Below are 24,083 nucleotides of genomic sequence, written 5' to 3' on the forward strand. Positions count from 1 at the left end.
GAAGTGAAGAAAAGCAGCCCAGATAATATGTGCTATGATGGATCTTCCCGCCATCATCATCTGTCAAGTTTGAGACATATTATAAAAGTGCATAATGCTGTAACAGAAGTCAGTGAAGCATCTATGGAGAGAGCAGAAAAAACTATAGATATGTCACTCTATTGAGATTGTTGCTGCGTTAGACTGTTCAGTCAGAAGAGAGGCCATACATTGCTGAATGGAATTTTCATTTACATCTGTAGATACAGGCAAGATGCTGGACTATGAATGTCTTTACCAAAAAAAAATGCCAAGGTAGTGCCAATAAAGTAAATGAACCCAGATGTGCCACTTTGATGGTTTTAGTGGTGGTATAGAAGCCAATGGGGGCAGTGTCTATTTTTAGGTCAATTACTAGATGTGGGGTGAGATGCATTCACTACCTTGGTGATGGTGACTAAAGGCTGCAGTAGTGTTATAGCTGCTAAATCATATGGTGAAAAAATTTAAAAAGGGAAATGTGTAGGACATGTGCAGAAGAAAATAGGGACAAGACTTAGGAAACTCTGCAAAGACACAACAGGAAAGAACTCTGCTGGCAATGCAATTGGTGGGCAAGGTAGACTCATCAAACCAGAAAAATCTCATAGAATATTATGGTCTAGCCATCAGGGAGAAGCAGTGAAAATTTAGTGAGATAATAGCATTTTGGGCAACTGTTTCACAGAGTATCCACTGACGAGCATACACAGCATAGCCTCTGCCCAAAAGGGAAATACTTTCTGGTTTAGGTATAATAGGTGTAAAACAAATGGACAGAAATGTAAAATGCATGCCCCCATGCCATAAACTGTTGTGGTAGAACTAAAGTCAATATGTAGACAACTTTCAGGTTCTAAACTTGTGGAAAAATGTTTACATGGTAAAACACAAAATCCAAACCAAAGCTTCAATAGTTGGGTATGGGAACACTTGCCAAAAACTGTTTTTGTTGATGTCTCAGTGTTTGATTTGTGTGATGAACACAATGTTTTGATGGTAGAATAAAGATGAAAAACCATGAGCAGACTAGGCATAAAAACTGGGGACAACATGAGAAGTGGGCTGCTAAGAATTGATGGGGGGTGTGTGTGTGTGTGTGTGTGTGTGTGTGTGTGTGTGTGTGTGTGTGTGTGTGTCAGAAGCTGAAAAAGCTCCTGAAAGGACAACAAAGAAGGCCAGAATAACAAAGGAAAGAGACAACTAAAGATGATGAAAAGGACACTCAAAATAAAAATCTATTTGACATGTTATTTCCAAGATTATTCATGCTAAATTTTGTTTTTGTAGCTTTAATATTGTATGAGATGAGACCACATTATTCAACAGTGTATTGAACATGTTAAGTTGGAGCATGTCATAGTTTCTCAGATTTGGAGAAAAATTGAGATTTAAACATTTCTGAAAATACATAAGACAACAAATTGCTAAATATTCCTGGTTTACTGTTTCAGCAAGTTAATAGTAAAATTGGTTTTGATCTCTTATTTTGAATAGTGTAAAATTACAGTGTACCTAAAATAAAAATTACACATAATTTCAATACGTAAGATGAATATTCAGCCCTCCACATAGTAAACAGTTTCTAAATTCTTTCTTGCATAGAGGTCCCAATATACTAATTATTTGGTAAAAATTTAATTCCAATCTGTTTTTGAGTTATTAACTTCCAAAATACTAATAAAAACTGCAAGCCATGACATCCAGGTCCCTTTAAGTCCTAATCTTCCTTTTCCTTACGTTAGCAGACAATTGTTTTTTAATACATTGTGCTACTCAGGTTGCTGCTGTCTTTGTATTCTTTATAACTGGACAGTGTTAATGGCTGACTAACTTCGTTCCACCATTCACCTGCATTAGAACATTTTCTGCTTTGCTGTGTGTTGCCCCCTGCCTCTTCTGTTAATAGATGTTTGTGGGTGGTGATAGGATGTGGTGTGCCGTGTTAAAATTGACTATAAAATACTTCAGGTATTGTACATTGTTATGCTTTTTCATGTCCTGAAGATGAGATTGGCAGACATTAGTAATTAAAGCCATTTTGAACTAAGTTGTTTTTGTAGTTGTAGGGGTGCAGTTGTTCCTGTCTGTTACAGTGGAGCTAGGAGGGAACTGCATTTTTTTTATAGATTCAGTAGTGGTGTTCCAGAAATCTTTCTCATTCTCACTTAGTAGTTCGTATAGTTCTTGGAATGGTGAACAGGGAGAATTGTGTGAGGTATATCATGACCATTTATCTTTATGTAGGGGGAGGGCAACTGACAGTTCCCAAGTTAACACAGAAAAATTGTGTGTATACTTAACTGCAATATGATGGACTAAATGATGGTTAAGAGAACATTGTTTTTTATACTGTAAAAATCTTCGACTCTTAGACTACAATGCAGCAAGTTAGCTGTTGGGCTGTACAGAATTTGACCTATGTTCAGAGGTTAGGGAACCTTCACTGCATATTGTGGCTGTAACATCACAGCATATCTGCAGTTGCCTAATTTTACTGAGATAAACTGTGACTATGTAGTGAACACAAATGCAGCAGACACCCAAAAGCTGTTTGAGTGTAGCAGTGTCTTGTCTGAATGGTTTGGCAGTCTACATCTACATCTACACTCCGCGAGCCACCTTACGGTGTGTGGCGGAGGGTACTTATTGTACCACTATCTGATCCCCCCTTCCCTGTTCCATTCACGAATTGTGCGTGGGAAGAACGACTGCTTGTAAGTCTCCGTATTTGCTCTAATTTCTCGGATCTTTTCGTTGTGATCATTACGCGAGATATATGTGGGCGGTAGTAATATGTTGGCCACCTCTTCCCGGAATGTGCTCTCTCGTAATTTCGATAATAAACCTCTCCGTATTGCGTAACGCCTTTCTTGAAGTGTCCGCCACTGGAGCTTGTTCAGCATCTCCGTAACGCTCTCGCGCTGACTAAATGTCCCCATGACGAATCGCGCTGCTTTTCGCTGGATCATGTCTATCTCTTCTATTAATCCAACCTGGTAAGGGTCCCATACTGATGAGCAATACTCAAGAATCGGACGAACAAGCGTTTTGTAAGCTACTTCTTTCGTCGATGAGTCACATTTTCTTAGAATTCTTCCTATGAATCTCAACCTGGCGCCTGCTTTTCCCACTATTTGTTTTATGTGATCATTCCACTTCAGATCGCTCCGGATAGTAACTCCTAAGTATTTTACGGTCGTTACCGCTTCCAATGATTTACCACCTATGGCATAATCGTACTGGAATGGATTTCTGCCCCTATGTATGCGCATTATATTACATTTATCTACGTTTAGCGAAAGCTGCCAGCTGTCGCACCATGCATTAATCCTCTGCAGGTCCTCCTGGAGTACGTACGAGTCTTCTGATGTTGCTACTTTCTTGTAGACAACCGTGTCATCTGCAAATAGCCTCACGGAGCTACCGATGTTGTCAACTAAGTCATTTATGTATATTGTAAACAATAAAGGTCCTATCACGCTTCCCTGCGGTACTCCCGAAATTACCTCTACATCTGCAGATTTTGAACCGTTAAGAATGACATGTTGTGTTCTTTCTTCTAGGAAATCCTGAATCCAATCACAAACCTGGTCCGATATTCCGTAAGCTCGTATTTTTTTCACTAAACGTAAGTGCGGAACCGTATCAAACGCCTTCCTGCCAGTCAGGAATGCTTTGATTAAAGATTGGAATGAATTTCCACTTAAGTTACTGGTAAGGTGAAGGTTGATTTTAGGCATGACCTACTATATAGTCGCACTATAAACATAAAATTTTTCAGTATTTTATGTACTGAAATATAAAATCGTCTTATTCGGATCCATTAGTGCAAATTATGTTGCACCATAATTTTCCTGGATTGTGCCTTTGATAGATATTACATATTAATGTACAGTGTTTGATGACATCCTGAGGATGCTGGAACTGATGAGGTACAATTGTGGCAAAAGTTTCTCACCTGCTTTTCAGCAGAAACCAATGGTCAAATAAGTCATCATTCACAGTAATTTAACAAGCAGATACAGCAGTCAAGGAAGCAAGTGGATAGAATACTGATTTGATGAATAATACAAATTGTACATTATGAAGCTTCAAGACCCACATATAAGGAACCTACATAAATGTTGTTGGCAGCTTAGCACTGCGTAGAGGGGAAATGAAATATTATCTTAGATGTTCTCAGAAAATGTTCCAATTTTTTTTTACAGGAACAGTTTGCCTTTCACTTCTTGACGAAGATAAGGACTGGCGACCTGCGATAACAATCAAGCAGATTTTGTTGGGAATTCAAGACTTGTTAAATGAACCAAATATAAAGGATCCTGCTCAGGCAGAAGCATATACAATATACTGGTAAGCATAGATCTGACTTGGTTTCTTATTAACCTGCAGATAACTTTCTTCAAAGTGGATCAGCATTGCTTATCAGGCCACTTATAAAAACATTAACATGAATGGGCAATAGTTTGTTAGAATGCGTCTCCAAAGACTTCATGATGTTTATTCTCTCCAGACTTAACAGCAACTAATGTCAACATTCGAGCAACCAGATTTTATGGTAAATTATGGCTACTGTGTTTAAATTGTATGCAGTGAGATGGTGAAGATAATATGTGACTGATATTTCAAGCATAGAATAAATGTCAGTATGCAGTACTATAACAATGTCTAACTTTTTTGATGTATGTATATTTGGCTTAAAATTTAAATATCAAGGTTTTTGAAATGTTTCTGCTGTGTGTGATGCTCTGGTGATATTTGTAACTTTCCTAATCCCACTGCATTTAAAGAATATAAAAAAATACACAAGGAAAAAATTTCCTTACATACAAAATCTCATAGCTCTGCCCTACATTGCCATGCCATGCCCTGCATAACCATTACCAAACCATGTTTGGAACACACACACACAGTTTCTTTAGGTGTATTGCATATTTATATTGACTTGGCCCTTAAGTCACCTGCTTATTTTGAATATTCTCCAGCAATACCTTAAATTCCTAGATGAATTATTAGTATTGAAAATGTAGCTAAAATTGTCTAGAACAAGTGTACCAATTGTATAGTAACAACATGGTGAAATTCCACTGCCTGACAAAACTGTGAAGCATCCAGAAGCCATGTTTGGGTGCCAATGTAACTTCATACATGAACACACCATTGCCAGGTATGTAAATGATTTTAGAGTTGCAGTTACCTTTGACAGAAAGCAGCCAGGCCCTGAGTGCATTAGTGTTTTTAGTGTGCAGTGTTATTACCAGGTGTGGTAAGGTATATAAACTGCATCAGATATTAGGTCATGACTGAAAGACCCATGTCAAGTACTCCTGACAGTATTTTCAGCACTTGATTTGCGGGAGGATTTGGATGTGACAATAACCTGATGTTGGACTACTTGGGAATGTGAGAGTGCACATACCTAAGGTTCCAGTCAGACTTATCTGACCACAAGGAAGGATTGCCAAGCATATTGTAACCACTTCCATCTGTACTACAGTCAGAGAACACATAAGACTTGCTACAATATTAGTTGGATTCTTGCAGCAGCAGCAGCACCAGCAACAACAGGTCCAGAGAATGTGTGTCCCTTGTGTAGGCTGCTGTTAATGACATAAATGGCTGCTTTTGGAGTGGTCCCATTACTTGGGAACAAGGACTTCTAATGAATGGCATTGTGTTGCGTTCAGTGATGAATCCTGGCTCTCCCCTTATCCAGGATGTTGTCATTAGTGAGTGTGCTGGCAACTTGGTGAGAGGTCCTATTCTTCATTGGTTTGGAGATGCACAGTGGTTTTTCTTCTGGTGTCATATTGTGGAGAGCCATTGAGTATTTATTGCTTCAGATCATGGCTAGTGGTGAAGAAGGGAATGCTGACAGCTGAATGATACACCAAACATCCTGTGTCCTTGGGTTGCAAAATTGTGGTGCCCTATTTCATCAGGACAGTGTTAATCAGCATACCGTATTTACTCAAATCTAAGCCGCACTTTTTTTCCGGTTTTTGTAATCCAAAAAACCGCCTGCAGCTTAGAATCGAGTGCGAAGTAAGCGGAAGTTCTGAAAAATGTTGGTAGGTGCCGCTACAACTAAGTTCTGCCGTCAAATATATGTAGCGCTACACAGGCATTCTTTGCAGGCACAAAAATAAATACTGGCGCCAAAACCTCTGTCAGTAAATAAATTTAAAAAACCGGTGGAAGATGAGCTTTTTTTCTCCTCTGAGTTTCGACCACTGCATTTTCATACATTATCCAGCGAAGTAAATACAAATTCCGTATTGTTCATCTTTGAATGTAGCAGCATTTCAATGTACTACATAAATCCGACTGCCAAGACTGTTTGGGATGTTTGTCAATATGGCCAACTCAACGTTCTGAATTTTTTCCTACCTGTGAGAAGAGATTGTTGCAAATAGGAACTTTTATGTATTATGAATCACATACAGTATTCTCTTCACCATAAGAATAATACGAATATAAACATTTTGCCATGTATTCTTTCGTGTTTGCTGCTATCTCGTTTAAATCCTGTCTGCCTAATAAACTACGAAACTAGTGAGACAACAGCAAACTCGGAAGAATATACATATCATGTCATGTTTATATTCGTATTATTCTTATGCCTAATAGTGGTAGTCAGAAATGAAGCACAGCAATTGACTAGATTTTTAAATCTAAGATAACACTAATTTCTGTGCAGAATGTAATGTACTAAAGAGGCGTCTGCAAAGATTTTCAACAGGAGAAAAATTTTCGCTAAACTCTCGTTCAGAACATCTTCTATCATACGCAGTCTATTATTTGGTTCTTGTTGATCATTATCGAAGAAAGCAGCGGTGTAAGTAACAACAAATAGCATTCTCTTGCCATTGTTTCGCTAATGAGATGATTCCTCTCTTGTTTTTTAATTGTAAGCTGCGGTAGCATCCACAAAAGCAAGCCATGCCGCGAGCGGCAACAGGTCGTAAATACACGTTATCAGAATGCGACAAACAATGCATGTCACAGTACAGTAATGGATTTTCAGCTTAGAGTGACATAAACACCTAAAACAAAGAGAATGGCACTTATCAGATCAAAGAAAAATAAGTAATCAATTCAAACCAGACAAAGCACGTGAAAAAGGAAGGGTACCCGTATAAATACGGACGGAGTGCCTGACGTATAGCAATGGCTACCTGGTAAAGCTTTAACTGCTAAGCTTACGACTCGAACCAAACTACTGTAGCTGTATCTTCATCCATTCAACCTAAATTGTATCTCATGTTAAAATGGACATCTTTGTTTCAATTTGGAGGTGCGGTCTAAAACTTTTCTCTCCCCTTGAATTTCGAGTCTCAAATTTCAGGTGCGGCTTAGACTTGGGAAATTTTTTTTTTTCCTTGATTTAGAGTCTCATTTTTCAGGTGCGGCTTAGATTCGAGTAAATACATTACGTTGTGTATGAACTGTATACATGATATTGAGGTAACTTGTGTGTCAAGCAGATTCCTACATCCGCCCCCTGATAGAACATAAAGAGACCATCTTGGACTAAGCTCCACCCCAGCACCAGTATCAAGGACCAGTTGCAACAGCTGTGGGCCTGCTTGCCTCACAAGGAGAGGTCCCCAGCATTGGGATTGACTTTTTGAAATAAAATATATGGTGACGTAGGTTAACATCCCAGGTATCACACCCTGCAGCCATTCACTCTAGTGGGCCCTCATTTGTGAGTAATGGACAAAGTTTTGGAATTTTGCATGATGATCAATAAGTCAGATTACATAGTCCAGTTGTGTGGTGTAATGGGTAATGTAGTGGCTTCACATGCAAGAGGTTGTGGATTCGAATCATGTCTGGTGCAGTACAGCTTTTGATTTCAAAGCTTTATCAGAATGACTTAATCATTATTTGTATTAGATTAATTGGTTTAAATGTAATTTTTTATTTATATTCTTTTTGTCATGTTATTTTAATAATGTTATGAACTTTTTGATTTTAATTTTTTCTGTTTATCATTTTCCAATTGGAATTTTTTTGAATACAAATTTAATTACATTTATCTATTATAATGTTCAACAGTGTAAGAAAAGAGTGCTACTTACTATAAAGCAGACACACAAAGTTGGACAGGCACTAATATTTAAATATGCAAGCAGCCATATCGAGGGGACGGGGAAGAGGAAAGAATAGTAGTGAACGGGTGAGGAGGGATTAATTCTTTATGGGGGAATGTGCAGGGACTAATTGCCAACAGGTGCCATGTCAGGAGGTTATGGGACAGGGAGATGGGAAAAAAGGATAGGATCAGGGAAAGATGGGCAGATGCGTTGGCAGAGGGCTGCAAATAAACAGGGTGAGAGGTCAGAATGGGGAGGAGATCATAGGACGGGGGATGGAAACTGTTGGGTGGATGATGTGGAACAGTATGTTACCATATTCTGAGGCCGGGATAACTCCCATCTGCACAGTTTGAAAAAGCTGGTGGTGGAGGAAAGGATCCAGATGGCTCAGATAGTAAAGCTGCCATTGAAAAAAAGTGTTAGTTCCAGCTGCATGATGTGCCACAGGGTGGTCTACTTTGCTCTTGGCCACAGTTTGGTGATGGTCTTTTATCCTGCTGGACAGCTGGTTGGTAATCATACCAATATAAAAAAGCTGTGCAGTGATTGCAGCAGAGCTGGTAAATGATATGGCTGCTTTTGCAGGTGGCCCAGCCCCTGATGGGGGTAGGATAAACCTGTGAAAGGACTGCACCTGGGTCTTCTACAGGGATATGATCCTTGTGGCAAGGCGTTGGGATTGGGAGTGGCATAGGGATGGACTAGGATGTTGTGGAGGTTGGGTGGGTGACGGAACACCACTTTAGGAGAGGTGAAAGCATATCGGGTAGGACATCCTTCACTTCAAGGCAAGATGATAGTTAATCAAAGCATTGCCAAAGAACATGGTTCAGTTGTTCCAGTCCGAGATGGTACTGCATGCTGAAGAGGACACTCCTTTGTGGTTAGTTCTCAGGGTGGAGGGGGAATGGCATGCAATATGTCTGCCGACTAGGTCTTGGGATAGTGCCCGTCTGTGAAGGCCTTGGTGAGACTCTCAGCAGACTGAGCAAGGAAGTTTTTGTCATTGCAGATATGCCATCCCCCAGGTGGCCAGGCTGTATGGGAGTTTCTGGTGTCAGAGGGATGGCAGCTGTCAAAATGCAGGTACTATTGGTGGTTGGTGGCTTTAATGTGAACAGAGGCATGGATGAAGTTACCAGAGAACAGGTGGCACACTGGGTTGAGGAGGACCATGTGAAGGGGATGGGAGAGTGTTGAGGTTGCCAAGGAACAGAGAGAGAATCTTGTCTGCTATGTGATGTCTTTTTTTGTGGTAAGTAGCAGTCTGCCTTTTCCAATGTTCTTGATATTCCTCCCTGGCATTTCCATTTTTGATACAACATTCAATGTATCAGTTAAAAAACAAAATGTCAAATAATCTAAATTGACTGCAGTAATGTAAAATGTATTATTCGTTACCAGATGTGTATTTTTTTTGCATGGTAATTGTAATACAAACATGTGATGCCTGGTGTATTAACCTACATAACCATATAGATGGTTTCAAAAAACTGATCAGACTGCTTGGGACCTCTCCTTGTCAGATACAATGGATCTAACACCCTTCCCAACTGAATCAGTGCATGCATCCAAGGCAAAGAGGGTGCGGCATCATACTGATAAGCCATCTCATTGTTGTAATCACTGAAATCATGTATTTGATTCTCTCAGGCCGTGTATTTTTTCATTATACGAAGTTTTAGAACAGCCTAAGCAAGCAATAATGATCTTATGTATGTTTCATTTTCAGTTGGTTGAATACAATTAACTTTGATTTTCTTTTTTTCCCCTCTCAGCCAAAATCGTTTGGAATATGAGAAGAGAGTTCGTGCCCAAGCTCGTGCTATGACCTCACAGGAGTGAGTTGGTTACTTCAGTCAATGATTTGCTACATATTAAGAAAGACTGATTTATTTCCAATTAAATTTAAATGCAACTATTAAAGAACTTGTGCACCCTTATATTCCTTTGACTTTTAAAGAACTTCCATTGGCTGTACCTAAAATTTAATTTTTTTATGTATCTGTATATGAAATAAATGTGTTGTCTGTAAAATGCTTGACAAGTAGTTGCTAATTGGTATTAAATCTTTTTTTAATCATAAACTTAACATGTTATTTAGAATGTCAGATGTTAATAGAACTACTCAAATATTTTACCAGTTGTAGAATGCTTATCTGAAATACTGCATACAGTAATAGTCTTATTTTTTGACTGACTAGAATAAAATGAGTTTTGGTTATTTTGTGCAAGGATGTGGAACAAATATGTGAAGGAGCTTTTAATCCACAACTTGTGCAGATAAATTGCTGTTAATTATTTGAATTTCTTGTATTTATTTTGACTTTCATGTTGTCAGTATTAAAGTTCTTACATGTGGAAATGGAGCAGTGTGATGAATACATTATCACTCTAACTGTAAGAGGCTAATGTCTTTAAAATACCTGAGGATATTTTGTTGCTACAGCACTTTGTCATTGATTCCTGAACCAGAAGAGTATTTAGGTTGCTGGTTCTGATGGAGAACCCCATGAAAAAAATTTTAAGCATTTGTTGAACTGTCTTGTAACTCTGAAATGTAGCAGTCAAACATGCAGTTGAAACCCCCCCCCCCCCCCCCCAGGGGGTCCACAACTCTTTTGTGGATACGTGCATAGCGAGCACGGGACCCCGAGCTAATGTGGCCCTCCTTCCTTTCTGGGCTGCATACCCTCCCTTTCCGCATCCTTCCCCGTCCCCCATCTTCGCCCCCCCACCCCTCACCCCTGGCTCTTTCCTTCCCTTTCTCCCCCTCTGGTAGTATGGTTTGTGCCTATGTCCGGAGACGGACGCTCGAAACTGTTACAAATTCCTTGCTTTCTACACTTGCAAGTCTTCGTCCTTCCTCTGTCCGTCTCTTTTCCTTCCCTCTTCTCTTTGCCCTTTTCTCCGCTACGGCATTTGAGGCCGATCCACGCACTTCCATGCGTAGCCGGTGACGGGGGTAACGCGTAATTCCCCGACCCGGGTAGACAGGTAGGACACGTACGTACCCCCTGGTAACGGCCAGGCCCAGGGAGGGGTGATTACCCGAGCTGATACCTTCCGAAAGTGCCGATTGGTCCCTCCATCCGTTTGTCGGGAGGTGTGACCTGAGGTGTGAACAATCACCTAAGGCGGGAGTGCCCTCAGAGAGGGCCCCCACAAGGGAGGAGCGCGCCATCGGAGACGCTGGTAATCGTGGGGGACTCTTCCGCAATGGTTTCCTCACTTTCCACTATGTCTGTTCACAAACGTAAGTTCACTGAGTCTCAGCCACAGACAGTTCTTCCATCATTGCCACAGTTCCTTGTTTCTCGGTCTGACGAAGGTCACGACTTCTCCACGGTCAACCCTTTCATTATTCAGAAAGGTGTCGACGCAATTGCAGGTCCTGTAAAGTCTTGTTCCAGACTACGGAATGGCACCCTGCTGTTAAGAACAGTCAGTGCCCTCCAGGCACAAAAATTGCTGCATACCTCACTACTACACACCTTCCCTGTCAGGGTGGAACCGCACCGTACTTTAAATTCCTCGCGTGGAGTCGTATATACACGCTCCCTCAATGGATTGTCTGACGAAGAAATTCAGCACTACCTGTCTGACCAGGGCGTAACGGCTGTTCATAGGGTTATGAAAAGGGTTGACACGAACATCATTCCAACCCGCACTGTCTTCTTGACATTTGACAAAGTTCAACTCCCATCGAAAATCAAAGCAGGCTAGGAGATAATTTCCGTTCGCCCTTACGTCCCAAACCCTACGCGTTGCTATCGGTGTCAGCGGTTCAATCACACCAGCCAGTCCTGTTCCAATCCGGCCAAATGTGTTACGTGTGGCAAGAATGCCCATGAGGGTGCTTGTCCACCTCCATCCCCTCGCTGCATCGACTGTATGGGTGACCACGCTGCTTCCTCTCGAGATTGTCCCGTTTTTAAGGACGAAAAGCTCATCCAGGAAATTAGAGTAAAGGAAAAGGTGTCGACCTTTGCTGCTCGAAAATTATTCGCCAGTCGACGGCCCACCGTGCCTCAGACAGGAAAATACAGCACTGTCCTTGCTTCTCCTCAGCCAACAAAGGAGGCTGCCACGCAGACTTGCGACCTCACCTTTAGTGCCACGGTCGTCAGATCGGCCAGTGCAAAGATCGCCCGTTCAGTCACCACTTTCGCCTGCCCACTCTCTGGCTCACTCTTCGTCGAGTTCTGTTAAATCTCGAGCCCAAAAGTCAGACACCAAGACTTCGAAAAAAGAGCATACTCGTGAAGAGTTTTTACGTACCGCAACTTCCCAACCATCGGTTCCTTTTTCCTCTAAACATCATACTTCCAAGAAGGCTACAAAGAAACCCAGTTCCTCTCCTTCTCCGCCAAGGCGTGTTCCATCTACAGCACCACCTGGCGGAAGTCGCCCTCGGCCGTCTTCTGTGTCACCGAGGCGCACTGCTGGCGGCCGATCAACCGGCCGATCGCTGGTGGCAGGAGCTGCTCCTGACCAACCTATGGATCAGGATCTTCTGCCTTCGGCTGAATGCCATTCCATGCTGTCGGTCGCAAGCTCTGAACAGTCGTTGAGTTGACAGTGACCTTGGTCACATTCCTCCATTTTCTGTTCACCCTATGTCCATTATCCACTGGAATATCCGCGGTATTCGAGCCAATCGGGATGAATTGTCGATCCTCTTACGATCCTACTCGCCGGTCATCTTCTGTCTTCAGGAAACAAAGCTGCGTCCCCATGACAGCTTTGTTCTCCCTCATTTTCAGTCCATCCGATATGATCTCCCCTCTGTTGAAGGCACTCCAGCACATGGAGGACTCATGATTCTTCTCCATGAAACTCTCCATTATTACCCAATCCATTTAAACACTTCCTTCGGTAGAAGTGTGAGTGTGACGTGAAGTATCCGGTATTTTGGTGTCTGGATTACTACAACAATGGGTGCACAAAGACATTCCACCTAATGTCTCAGGCTCTCTCTTTGTCGATGACTTCGCGATCTACTCCTGGAGCGCTGCCTTCAGCGTTGTCTAGACAGCCTCTACTCATGGAGCGTGGCAAATGGCTTCTGGTTCTCTGAAGAGAAGACGGTTTGTATCAACTTTTGGCGATATAAAGCGTTCCTTCCGCCATCCTTACATCTTGGTCCCGTTGTTCTCCCATTCGTGGAAACAACTAAGTTTCTAGGGCTCACGTTGGACAGGAAACTGTGTTGGTCTCCACATGTCTCTTATTTGGCGGCCCGTTGTACACGTTTCCTTAATGTCCTCAGAGTTCTTAGCGGTTCATCTTGGGGAGCGGATCGCACTGTCCTGCTTCGCTTGTATCGGTCCATAGTCCGATCGAAGCTGGATTATGGGAGCTTCGTCTACTCGTCTGCTCGGCCATCCCTCTTACGCCGGCTCAACTCCATCCACCATCGGGGGATACGTCTTGCGACTGGAGCCTTCTACACTAGTCCTGTCGAGAGTCTTTATGCTGAAGCTGCCGAGTTACCATTGACCTACCGGCGCGACGTACTGCTGTGTCGGTATGCCTGCCGGTTGTTGTCTATGCCCGACCACCCCGCTTACCAGTCCTTCTTCGCCGATTCTCTCGACCGTCAGTACGGGTTGTATGTCTCTGCTCTGCTGCCCCCCGGAGTTCGCTTCCGTCGCCTGCTTCGACAATTGGATTTTGCCCTCCCTACCACCTTCAGAGAGGGTGAGAGCCCGACACCACCTTGGCTCCAGGCTCCGGTTCATATTTATCTTGACCTCAGCTCACTCCCGAAGGAGGGTACTCCGGCTGCAGTGTATCGCTCACGGTTTGTCGAACTTCGTGCTCGACTTGCCGGTCACACCTTTATTTACACCGATGGCTCCAAAACTGACGATGGTGTCAGCTGTGCCTTTGTCGTCGGGGCCGCCACCTTTAAATACCGGCTCCTCGACCAATGTTCGAGCTTTATGGCCGAGCTTTTTGCTCTCCATCAGGCCGTTCAGTATGCCCGCCGCCACCGCCATTCATCGTACGTACTCTGCTCTGACTCACTCAGTGCTCTTCAGAGCCTTGGAGCTCCCTATCCGGTCCATCCCTTGATTCAACGGATACAACAGTCCCTCCATTCTTTCGCTGCTAATGGTTCTCCTGTCAGCTTTCTGTGGGTTCCCGGACATGTAGGAGTGCCTGGGAATGAGGCTGCGGATGCTGCAGCCAAGGCTGCAGTCCTCCAGCCTCGGCCAGCCTCCCATTGTGTCCCGTCATCTGACGTTTGTGGGGATGTATGTAAGAGGCTTGTGTCCTTGTGGTGGGATGCTTGGTCATCCCTCCAAGGAAACAAGCTCCGGGCAGTCAAACCGCTCGCAACTGCTTGGACAACCTCCACCCGACCATCTTGGCGAGAGGAGGTCCTTCTGACCAGGTTGCGGATTGGGCATTGCCGGTTTAGCCACCGCTACCTGCTCTCCAGTGACCCAGCCCCGCAGTGCCCTTGTGGTCAGGCATTAACAGTGTGCCATGTTTTATTGTCGTGTCCCCATTTTAGTCAATTTTGTGTTGTCCTGTCCCTGCCATCTACTTTACCAGATGTTTTAGCTGATGACGCTCGAGCAGCTGCTCGTATTCTGCGTTTTATAACTTTAACTGGCTTGTCCAAAGACATTTAACCTTTTTACTTATTTTATCTGCATCCTTGTCAGGTCCTTCTGGTGTCCCCCCCCTTCCCCTTGAGTTTTACTAGATTCCATGTGCTCTAACAACAGTGACTGGGCGCTAATGACCTCAGCAGTTGAGCGCCCTTATACCCCACAAAAAAAAAAAAAAAAAAAAAAACACACTTCCTTCCAAGCTGTCGCCGTCCGTCTTTCCCTTTCCGGATACACGTTCTCTCTTTGTACTGTATACTTTCCATCGTCCACACCAATGGCGCGAGCTGATCTCCTTCATCTTCTTGGTCAGCTTCCACCCCCATATTTGCTGGTTGGGGACTTCAATGCCCACCACCCGCTTTGGGGATCTCCACATCCTTGTCCACGTGGCTCACTATTGCTAGACGTCTTCCACCAAGCAGATCTAATTTGCCTCAACACTGGGGTCCCTACATTTTTGTCTGCCTACACGACAAGTTTATCTCATTTGGACCTTGCGGTCGGTACTGTTCCGCTAGCTCGGCGCTTCGAATGGTTCGCCCTTGATGATACACACTCGAGTGACCACTTTCCATGTGTCCTTAGACTGCAGCCTCAACTGCGCTACATGCACCCGTGACGCTGGAAGTTTGCCCAAGCTGATTGGACACTTTTTTCATCTCTAGCGACTTTCGATGACCGTCACTTTCCCAGCGTCGACGATGAGGTCACACATATTACCGACGTTATTCTTACAGCTGCGGAACATTCAATACCACGCACCTCCGAATTGCCCCGGCGCCCCCCAGTTCCTTGGTGGAACGAGGCATGCCGTGATGCAATACGTGAGCGGCGACGTGCTCTCCGCGTTTTCCGCCACCATCCTACTTTGGCCAACTGTATCAGCTATAAGCAGTTCTGAGCGCGATGCCGTCGTGTCATCCGCGATAGCAAGAAGGCAAGCTGGAAATTCTATATTAGCTCATTTAACACCTTAACTCCCTCCTCGGAAGTTTGGAGTCGGCTTCGACGGTTCTCAGGCGCGCCTAGTTTCTCCCTGGTCTCTGGGCTCACTGTCGCGCATGACACATTAGTGGACCCCGTCGCAATTTCTAACTCGTTGGGTCAGCACTTTTCTGAGATTTCGAGCTCTTCAAATTACCCGCCAGCGTTTCTCCCGAAGAAACGTGCAGCGGAAGTGCGACCTCTTGCTTTCTCCTCTCAAAATCGTGAAAGCTACAATACTGTTTTCTCCATGCGGGAACTCCAACATGCACTCTCTTCTTCTCGCTCCTCCGCCCCAGGACCGGATGGTATCCACGACTAAATGTTGCTGCATTTATCAACCCATAGTCTTCATTACCTCCTTCGCCTTTATAATCGAATTTGGACCGACAGTACTTTTCCCAGACGATGGCGAGAAGCTATCGTCGTTCCTGTTCCGAAACCTGGAAAGGACAAACATCTCCCCTCTAGCTATCGCCCCATTTCTCTCACGAGTAGTTTCTGTAAGGTTTTGGAGCGTATGGTGAATTACAGTTTAGCGTGGTGGCTGGAATCCTGCAGTCTTTTAACACCTGCCCAATGCGGATTCCGAAAGCATCGTTCTGCAGTTGACCATCTTGTTGCTCTCTCCACTTATATCATGAACAATTTTCTCCGGAAACGCCAAACAGTAGCAATATTTTTTGATCTGGAGAGAGCATACGATACCTGTTGGAGGACAGGCATCCTCCGCACACTGTTCTCTTGGGGCTTTCGAGGTCGGCTGCCCCTTTTTCTTCGCGAATTTATGGCAGAGCGCACATTTAGGGTGCGCGTGAACACTACTCTCTCCCTTACTTTCTCCCAAGAAAACGGGGTACCCCAGGGTTCTGTGCTGAGTGTTGTACTGTTTGGCATTGCCATCAATCCAATTATGGATTGTCTCCTTCCTGATGTCTCGGGCTCCCTCTTTGTGGACGATTTTGCGATCTACTACAGCTCTCAACGGACCAGCCTTCTTGACAGACGTCTTCAAGGATGTCTCGATCGCCTCCACTCTTGGAGCATCGAAACCGGCTTCCGTTTTTCTCCCAGTAAGACCGTTTGTGTTAATTTTTGGCGACGTAAGGAGTTTCTTCTGCCCTCCTTACATCTAGGTCCTGTCAACCTTCCGTTTTCCAATTCTTGGGTCTTGTGTTTGACAGAAAACTGTGCTGGTCCTCCCACGTTTCCAATCTTTCGGCTCGCTGTCTGCGATCCCTTAACACCCTCCGTGTCGTGAATCACAGTAGAGCCGCGATTAGCAGTCTAACAACACTTTATTACATAGTCACAGAACATACAATATAACAAGTCAAAGATACATTGTCCTAAGAGTAAACAAACAGTCTCTCACTTGCGAGAAGTACATCACTCTGTGACATCCTCCCCACCCTGGTCGACCTCCAAAGGTACGGCCAGCTGCACAGGACGACTAATGGTGTGATCTTCTGGTGTCCGGAGTATTATCGTCCTTACCCTGCCGTCTCTTCCTGGTAGTACCTTTTCTATCCTGGCCTTCTTCCACATATGTCGCGGACGAAGGTCCTCTTGGATCAGCACGATGTCGCCAGGGCGAAAGGGGATGACTCGTTCCGATGGGCATTTAACTTCATGGTAGTTCCGGAGCTCCAATAGGTATTCTTTAACCCAATGGTTCCAAAAACTGTCACAGAGTTGCTGTCTCAGTCAGAATTCCTTTGTTAAATTCGTGCTCGCTGAAGGCTCTGGTCCCGTCGGAATAGTCGTAAGTTTTTTTCCCGCCAGAAAATGGGATTGTGTGAGTGCATCACAATCATCTCCTGGTGTGATGGGCCTGGAGTTCACTGTGGCTTCAATACTGATCAAGGCGGTGTTCAGTTGTTCCTCAGTGAGCTTTGCGAGTCCCAGTACCTTCTGTAGGCAACGCTTTATAGTACCCACCATTCTTTCCCACCATCCTCCCCACCAAGCCGCGCGGGAGACAATGAATTTCCAAGTAATACCGTGGTGGGCGAGGAACTGATAAGATTTTGTGGGTGGTTAATGCCTTCCAAAGTTGGGCTAGTTCCATATTCGTGGCGTGGAATGTTTTCGCGTTATCTGTATATATCGTGCGGGGTAGTCCGCGTCTTCCGGCGAATCGCTGAAGTGCCATAAGAAACTTGTCCGTTGACAAGTCTGTACAGAGTTCGAGGTGTACAGCTCGTGTGGTAGCACATGTGAAAAGAGTGATATATGACTTGTGCGTTTCCTTCCCCACTTTGATAAATAGTGGGCCAGCAAAGTCTATTCCGGTTACAGCAAATGGTTTGGCAGGTGAAACTCGTTCAGGTGGCAGCGGTGCTTCGATCTGTTACCCTCGTGGATTCTTCAAGATCTTGCATGCGAGGGATGAGTATAGGATTCTTTTGATGGCCTGACGAGCTCTAAGGATCCAAAATTCGGTTCGCAGTTCGGATAGTACAGAACGAACACCAAAGTGATGAAGGCGGATGTGTGTCTCTCGAATAACCAATTGTGTGAAGTGGTGGGAACCGTCAAGGAGTACAGGATGTTTTTGTTCCCTATTTAGGCTAGTGCACTGCAGTCGACCTCCTAGACGTATCAGTCCATCTTCTAGGAAAGGATTGCATCGTGCGATTTTTGACACTCTTGGCAGTGGTAAGTTATTCTGAAGTGCATGTAATTCGTTGGGGAAGGAATCTCTCTGGCCCACTCGAATCCAATACATTTTGGCAGCTGATAATTCGGTGGCTGTAAGTTCTCCTGAAGATTTATTCTTCTGACGAATGTAGTGTAGGAAACGGAGAGTCCATGCTGTGATACAAATGAGCTTCCAGTATGAGCTGAATTTAAGTAAGTTCAAAAGACTGGTTGGCGTAGATATCGACAAAACTTGGCTCTGCATTTTCTTCCTCTTTTCTTCGGGAGGAAGTCGTACCATCGTTGGAGTATCGTTGTTTGGCCAGCATTCAGGGGGGCGTGTAAGCCAAGGCGGCCCATGCCACCAAATGTCCAAAGAATTCATTTGGTAGCCGAGGAGTCCACGTGAGAGGTGGTCAGCAGGATTGTCTGGTCCTGGGCAGTGTTTCCATTGCGAGGGAATCGTGTGTGTTTGTACCTCAGTTACACGATTACAAACGAGGGTCTTCCATCTTAGGATCACAGCGAATCCAACTTAGTGTTATTGTAGAATCCGTCCACAGTATCACATGGGCAATTTTAAAGTCCGTTGCGCGGCAAAAGTAACACAATAGTCTGGTCCCAACTACTGCTGCTAAAAGTTCGAGTCGAGGCAATGTCACCTTCTTAATAGGAGCAAGTCTGTTCTTGCTACAGACTAAATGGTTACGACGTCATCATCTAAGACAGTACGAATGTACAAAGCAGCTCCATATGCCTTTTCCGAGGCGTCACAGAATACGTGCAGCTGAGAGTCTCTTCCATGAGCTGTAGCTATCCATCTAGGGACACGTATGTGAGACAATGAAGGTAAGCTAGATATCCAAGTGCACCATCATGCCCCTAAGTCCCAGGGCATAAGTTCATCCCAGCCAATTCCTCGGCACCATGTGTCCTGGAATAGCAATTTCCCAACAAGAGAAACTGGGGAAAACAGTCAGAGTGGGTCATAGAATTTAGCCGTACATTGTAAAAGGAGTCGTTTGGTGGCTGGTTCTTCTGACGACCTTCTGATTTCGCTAGGATCGATACAGAAGTAGTCACCTGCGGTGTTCCAGTCTACACCTAAAACTTGAGTCTGGGTGTGGAGTTTTCACCTTTTTCTTTTTTTTTTTTTTTGCGTCCAGTAGACATCGCGTTGTCCTGCTCAATCCTGTAGGTCCTGAGACGCATACTTGGGCTGTCTGAAGGTACGTGTAACCGTGGGGAGCGACAGATACCTTTCCAACGCAAGTAACGTTTGTCTGACCCGCAGGACCCCTAATATCCTTTCTTGCCTCACAAATGGACTTATGATGCAGTCTTTTACAGTTAACACACCGAGCCTTTTCTTTCTTTTTGCAATTTGACACTTTGTGGCTACATTGAAGACAAAGAAAGCATCTGTTTGCTAGTTTCAATTTATCTATTCGATCATTAACGCGTATGATCTTCTTACAGTCTTGCGCCCAATGACCGTCAGATTCACAAAAGACGCAGAATGGTTCCTTAACGCTGGTATCCTTCGGAGTCGATCTTTTAGATTTCGCGTGTACGTGAAGTGTGGACGCTGTGGGAAGGTTACTAGAAGTGCTTGAAAATTCACCGCGTATCTTCTGCGTGGTAAGCGCCCCGTCGACTTCCTCGTTCAGAAACTCCATCAGTTGCAAAATGTCCCCTTCGGATATTCCTGTACACTTGGCGTGAATTATCCAGCGGCGGCATATATCATCCGGAAAAGCGCGTAAAATTTTCGGTGCGAGGACTCGACCGTATCCGTTCACGTCTTCCCCAAGTGCCCGGAGAGCTTGAATACGTCGCTGGCATTCAATGAATGTTGAATTAATTTCCTCTGGGGTGGACAGCTGAATTGGTTTTATGGCTTCGAGATAATCTAAGTGGGCTTGAATTATTCAATCCTTGTTGCCATAATGCGCTCGGAGAATCCTCTTCGTTTCTGCGTACGTCTCGGCCGTCACCGCAATACCGTCCACTAAATGCTTTGGTTCTCCAGAGAGATAGCCGCGAAGAAAAATGTGTTTATTGATTGTAGTTACCGTCGGATCTTTGTCAACCGACTGCTCAAACTGCTCCCAGAATCGCGCCCATGTCTCAACATCGCCTGAAAAAGGCCCAAGTTTGATCGGCGGAAGTTTTACTGAAGCTGTGGGAACACTCATTGTTACAGATCGTGCCGGCGGATTGTCGGGGATCTTTGTCTGCTACCGATTTCGCAAGCTGTTTCTCTATTTCGTGAGACAATCGGGAAATTGTGAGTTTCACGGTGTCTATATAATCTTCGCGTTTAGGAACATCTTCTTCGTATTCGCCATCGTCTAACAACTCGTGAATATCCTCATCTAATTTAACGAGGCGGTCCAGAACGCTTCCCAATCTGTCATTGTAATATTTATAATCCGCGATTTCCGATGTGTCGGGCAACCTTGCAACTTCCGCCACGAGTCGCGTAATGTTTGCTCTTTCTCTCATACGTTTTCTCTTTAGAGAGTGTAATTGCGCTTCTGGTTTGTGGTCTGGCACGTCCATTCCGTCCGATTACTCGAAAGTTTAAAGCAGTGTAGGCTAACGATCAGCTGGTCCTAGTAAGGCGTTATCTTTGGATCGCTAGTCGAAGTAGTTCAATTGATGGTCGCTAGATGGCAGCACGAGTCATAAACAATCTACAGGCGTAGCGTAGGATCTGATAATTCATTAAAGCGCTAATCGAACAGCTACAATAGCAGTACACAGCGGCAATAATGTAATCAGTTGCCTTTACAAATGGCACTACAAAACATGTTGCGTGATAATTCAATTGAACTTAGCTGTGTATGATGGCGGTTGTCGTCGAAGAGCTTGTTGCGTGGTGTAGCAAATCGCTGCAGTAAACCCCGTCGTAGTATTGCCGCGTGACGTGCGTCCAGAATTCGGTTCACTACGACAATCGTGGAATTGTCTCGGGCAAAGTCTATCCCGGGTTTCGCCACCAAATTCTTATGTCGTGAATCACAGTAGAGCCGCGATTAGCAGTCTAACAACACTTTATTACATAGTCACAGAACATACTATATAACAAGTCAAAGATATATTGTCCTATGAGTAAACAAACAGTCTCTCACTTGCGAGAAGTACATCACTCTGTGACACTCCGTGTCCTGAATGGTACCTCCTGGGGAGCGGACCGAGTGGTCCTTCTCCGCCTCTATCGCGCCTTAGTGCGCTCGAAATTGGACTATGGAAGCATAGTCTACTCCTCTGCTCGGCCGTCTATTCTTCGGTGTCTCGACTCTATCCACCACCGTGGATTACGTTTAGTGTCTGGAGCTTTTTACACCAGCCCTGTGGAAAGCCTTTATGCTGAGACTGCTGAACCTCCGCTGTCCAATCGGCGAGCAGTCCTTCTGAGTCGTTATGCTAGCCATCTGTCTTCCATGCCTGCTGATCCAGCCCATGACCTTTTTTTCGACGCCTCCTTTGATGTAGGGTATGCAGGCCGCCCCTCCTCCCTACTACCACCAGGAGTCCGCTTCCGTCAACTGCTCCATTCTCTTTTCTTCCGCTTTCCTAAAACCTTCTTGACAACTTGGGGTACAGCACCGCCTTAGCTCCGTCCCCGCGTCTGCCTGCTCCGTGACCTTTGTCGATTTCCCAAGGATGGTACCCCTTCACTTGTTTATCGTCGGGCATTTGCTGCTCTATGTGCACAAATCACGGACGCCACATTTATTTACACCGACGGCTCGAAAACATCGTTAGGTGTAGGGAGTGCCTATATTGTTGGCGACACCCCAAATCACTTTCAGCTTCCCGACCAGTGTTCGGTTTATGCTGCGGCTACGCTGTTCTCCAGGCTGTCCACTACATCCGCCGTTATCAGCGGATACAGTACGTTATCTGCTCAGATTCTCTCAGCTCTCTCCTCAGTCTCCAAACTCTTTATCCTGTGCACCCTCTGGTCCACCGGATTCAGGACTGTCTGCGCTTGCTCCACCTGGGGGGCGTCTCGGTGGCGTTCCTCTGGCTCCCGGGACACGTTAGTATCTGTGGAAATGAGGCGGCCGATATTGCAGCCAAGGCTGCACTCTCTCTTCCTCGGCCAGCTATTCAATCGATTCCCTTCGCCGATCTACAGAGCGTTTTATGTCGACGTGTTGTTCATTTATGGCACACGCATTGGTTGACACCCATAATAAATTGCGGAACGTGAAAGCTCTTCCTTGTGCTTGGACCTCTTCCTCCCAAACGCGTCGTCGGGTGGAGGTAATTTTAACTAGAGTCCGGATAGGGCACTGTCCTTTTAGCCATCGACATCTTTTAAGCGGCGATCCTCCCCCACTCTGTCCCCACTGCTCTCAGCTGTGGACGGTAAGACACCTTTTGAGTGCCCCTATTTTAATCCGTTACGCTCCCGTCTACAGCTATCGTCTGATGTATCGTCGATTTTAGCAGAAGACACGCGCTCAGCCGACTGCGTTCTCAAGTTTTAGTGCCAGTGAAATGACGTCAGTCATTTGAAGCTTTTTTTGGGGACAACCAACCCCTTTCTGTAGTGGATTTTTAAGCCTTCGTTCTGCTTTTAGTTTCTCCAATTTTATTACTTTCGTTCCCATTGCTGCTGGCTTTCAATTTCGGTTTTTTACTGTTTCCTAAGTCACGGACTGCACGCTAATGACCGTAGCAGTTTTGCGCCCTAAAACAAAAAAAAAGGCAGTTGAAACCAATTTCTATATATAGCTTCCCAAGATTATTCATTAATGCATTGTTAGCACTGAACAAATACATTGATGCAATATGGATAAGGTCTGATAACTTGGATGCTAGAGCCCAAATTGCTGGTAATGGGAATCATACTGTTATGTTAATGAGTCCTTATTGAATTTAGCTTCATTCACTAGTTGAAGTTAATACTGAATCAGTTCATCCTCACTCGGATGCTTTTGTTGTACATGGATTCGTAGCTGCTTAATTATTACACTTTTGGTGTTCAGGGCTGCCACATTCATGTATAACCTTGCTACTGTCAGAGTGTGTGGCATTACTGTGTGACAGTTGGAACTTGACAAATTGGGTGGATGTGTTTGCACATGTTGAACTTTACTATACAGTCCAGTCGGTGAATGAAAATTATGGAAAAAAATTGTATAGTGGCAATTATTTTTTATGGTGGTAGGAGCAAGTGCTGTGAACAGTATACTAAAAATCCTGGCTTTGTGGGACAGCAGCATTTAACACATTGCCACATGCTTAGTTATGTATGTTTCACCACCTGGCCTGGCACACAGTAAGTATTAGGTGTCAAGCATGTTCTGCTGTGACCAGCAGTTGTTAATGGTCATTTTTAATGTTTTTTTCATTGACTTGAAAACAGCAGCTTCTAGCAAAAATGTTTGCCAGTATGGCATTAAACTATAATTTTTTTACTATGAAGGTCCTGTTGATTTCTCTAAGATTTATAGTTTCATCATTTGCATGGGATGGAAAATATCTGAGTTATGAAAAATATTTTAATGGTATAAAATTGTTTGTGGGTAAATAAAGTGGTTTAAAAAACAATCACAATAAGGGATAAATTGTGTGGAGGATGGGCAGAAGGTAACCAGACTGTGGGCATGCCCTTCCACCTTTCGTAGGTTTGCGAACAGGAGAGTCCCTATTCTGAGTTACTAACAATAACCATATGGAC

At 44.4% G+C, this 24,083-nt stretch overlaps 1 protein-coding gene across 1 annotated transcript in view; it reads left to right on the plus strand.

The window, feature by feature from the left end:
• Positions 1-10,213, plus strand: part of LOC124547407 (SUMO-conjugating enzyme UBC9-B) — a 31,197-nt gene extending 20,984 nt beyond the window's left edge. The window contains exons 5-6 of the mRNA XM_047125103.1: positions 4,230-4,374; positions 9,905-10,213. Of these exons, the coding sequence (XP_046981059.1) occupies positions 4,230-4,374; positions 9,905-9,971 (212 nt within the window). The 3' untranslated portion in view covers positions 9,972-10,213. The remainder of the gene's footprint in view (positions 1-4,229; positions 4,375-9,904) is intronic.
• Positions 10,214-24,083: the final 13,870 nt, after the last annotated feature.

The sequence above is a fragment of the Schistocerca americana genome, chromosome 1 (assembly GCF_021461395.2).
Source record: "Schistocerca americana isolate TAMUIC-IGC-003095 chromosome 1, iqSchAmer2.1, whole genome shotgun sequence".
NCBI classification, from domain to species: domain Eukaryota; kingdom Metazoa; phylum Arthropoda; class Insecta; order Orthoptera; family Acrididae; genus Schistocerca; species Schistocerca americana.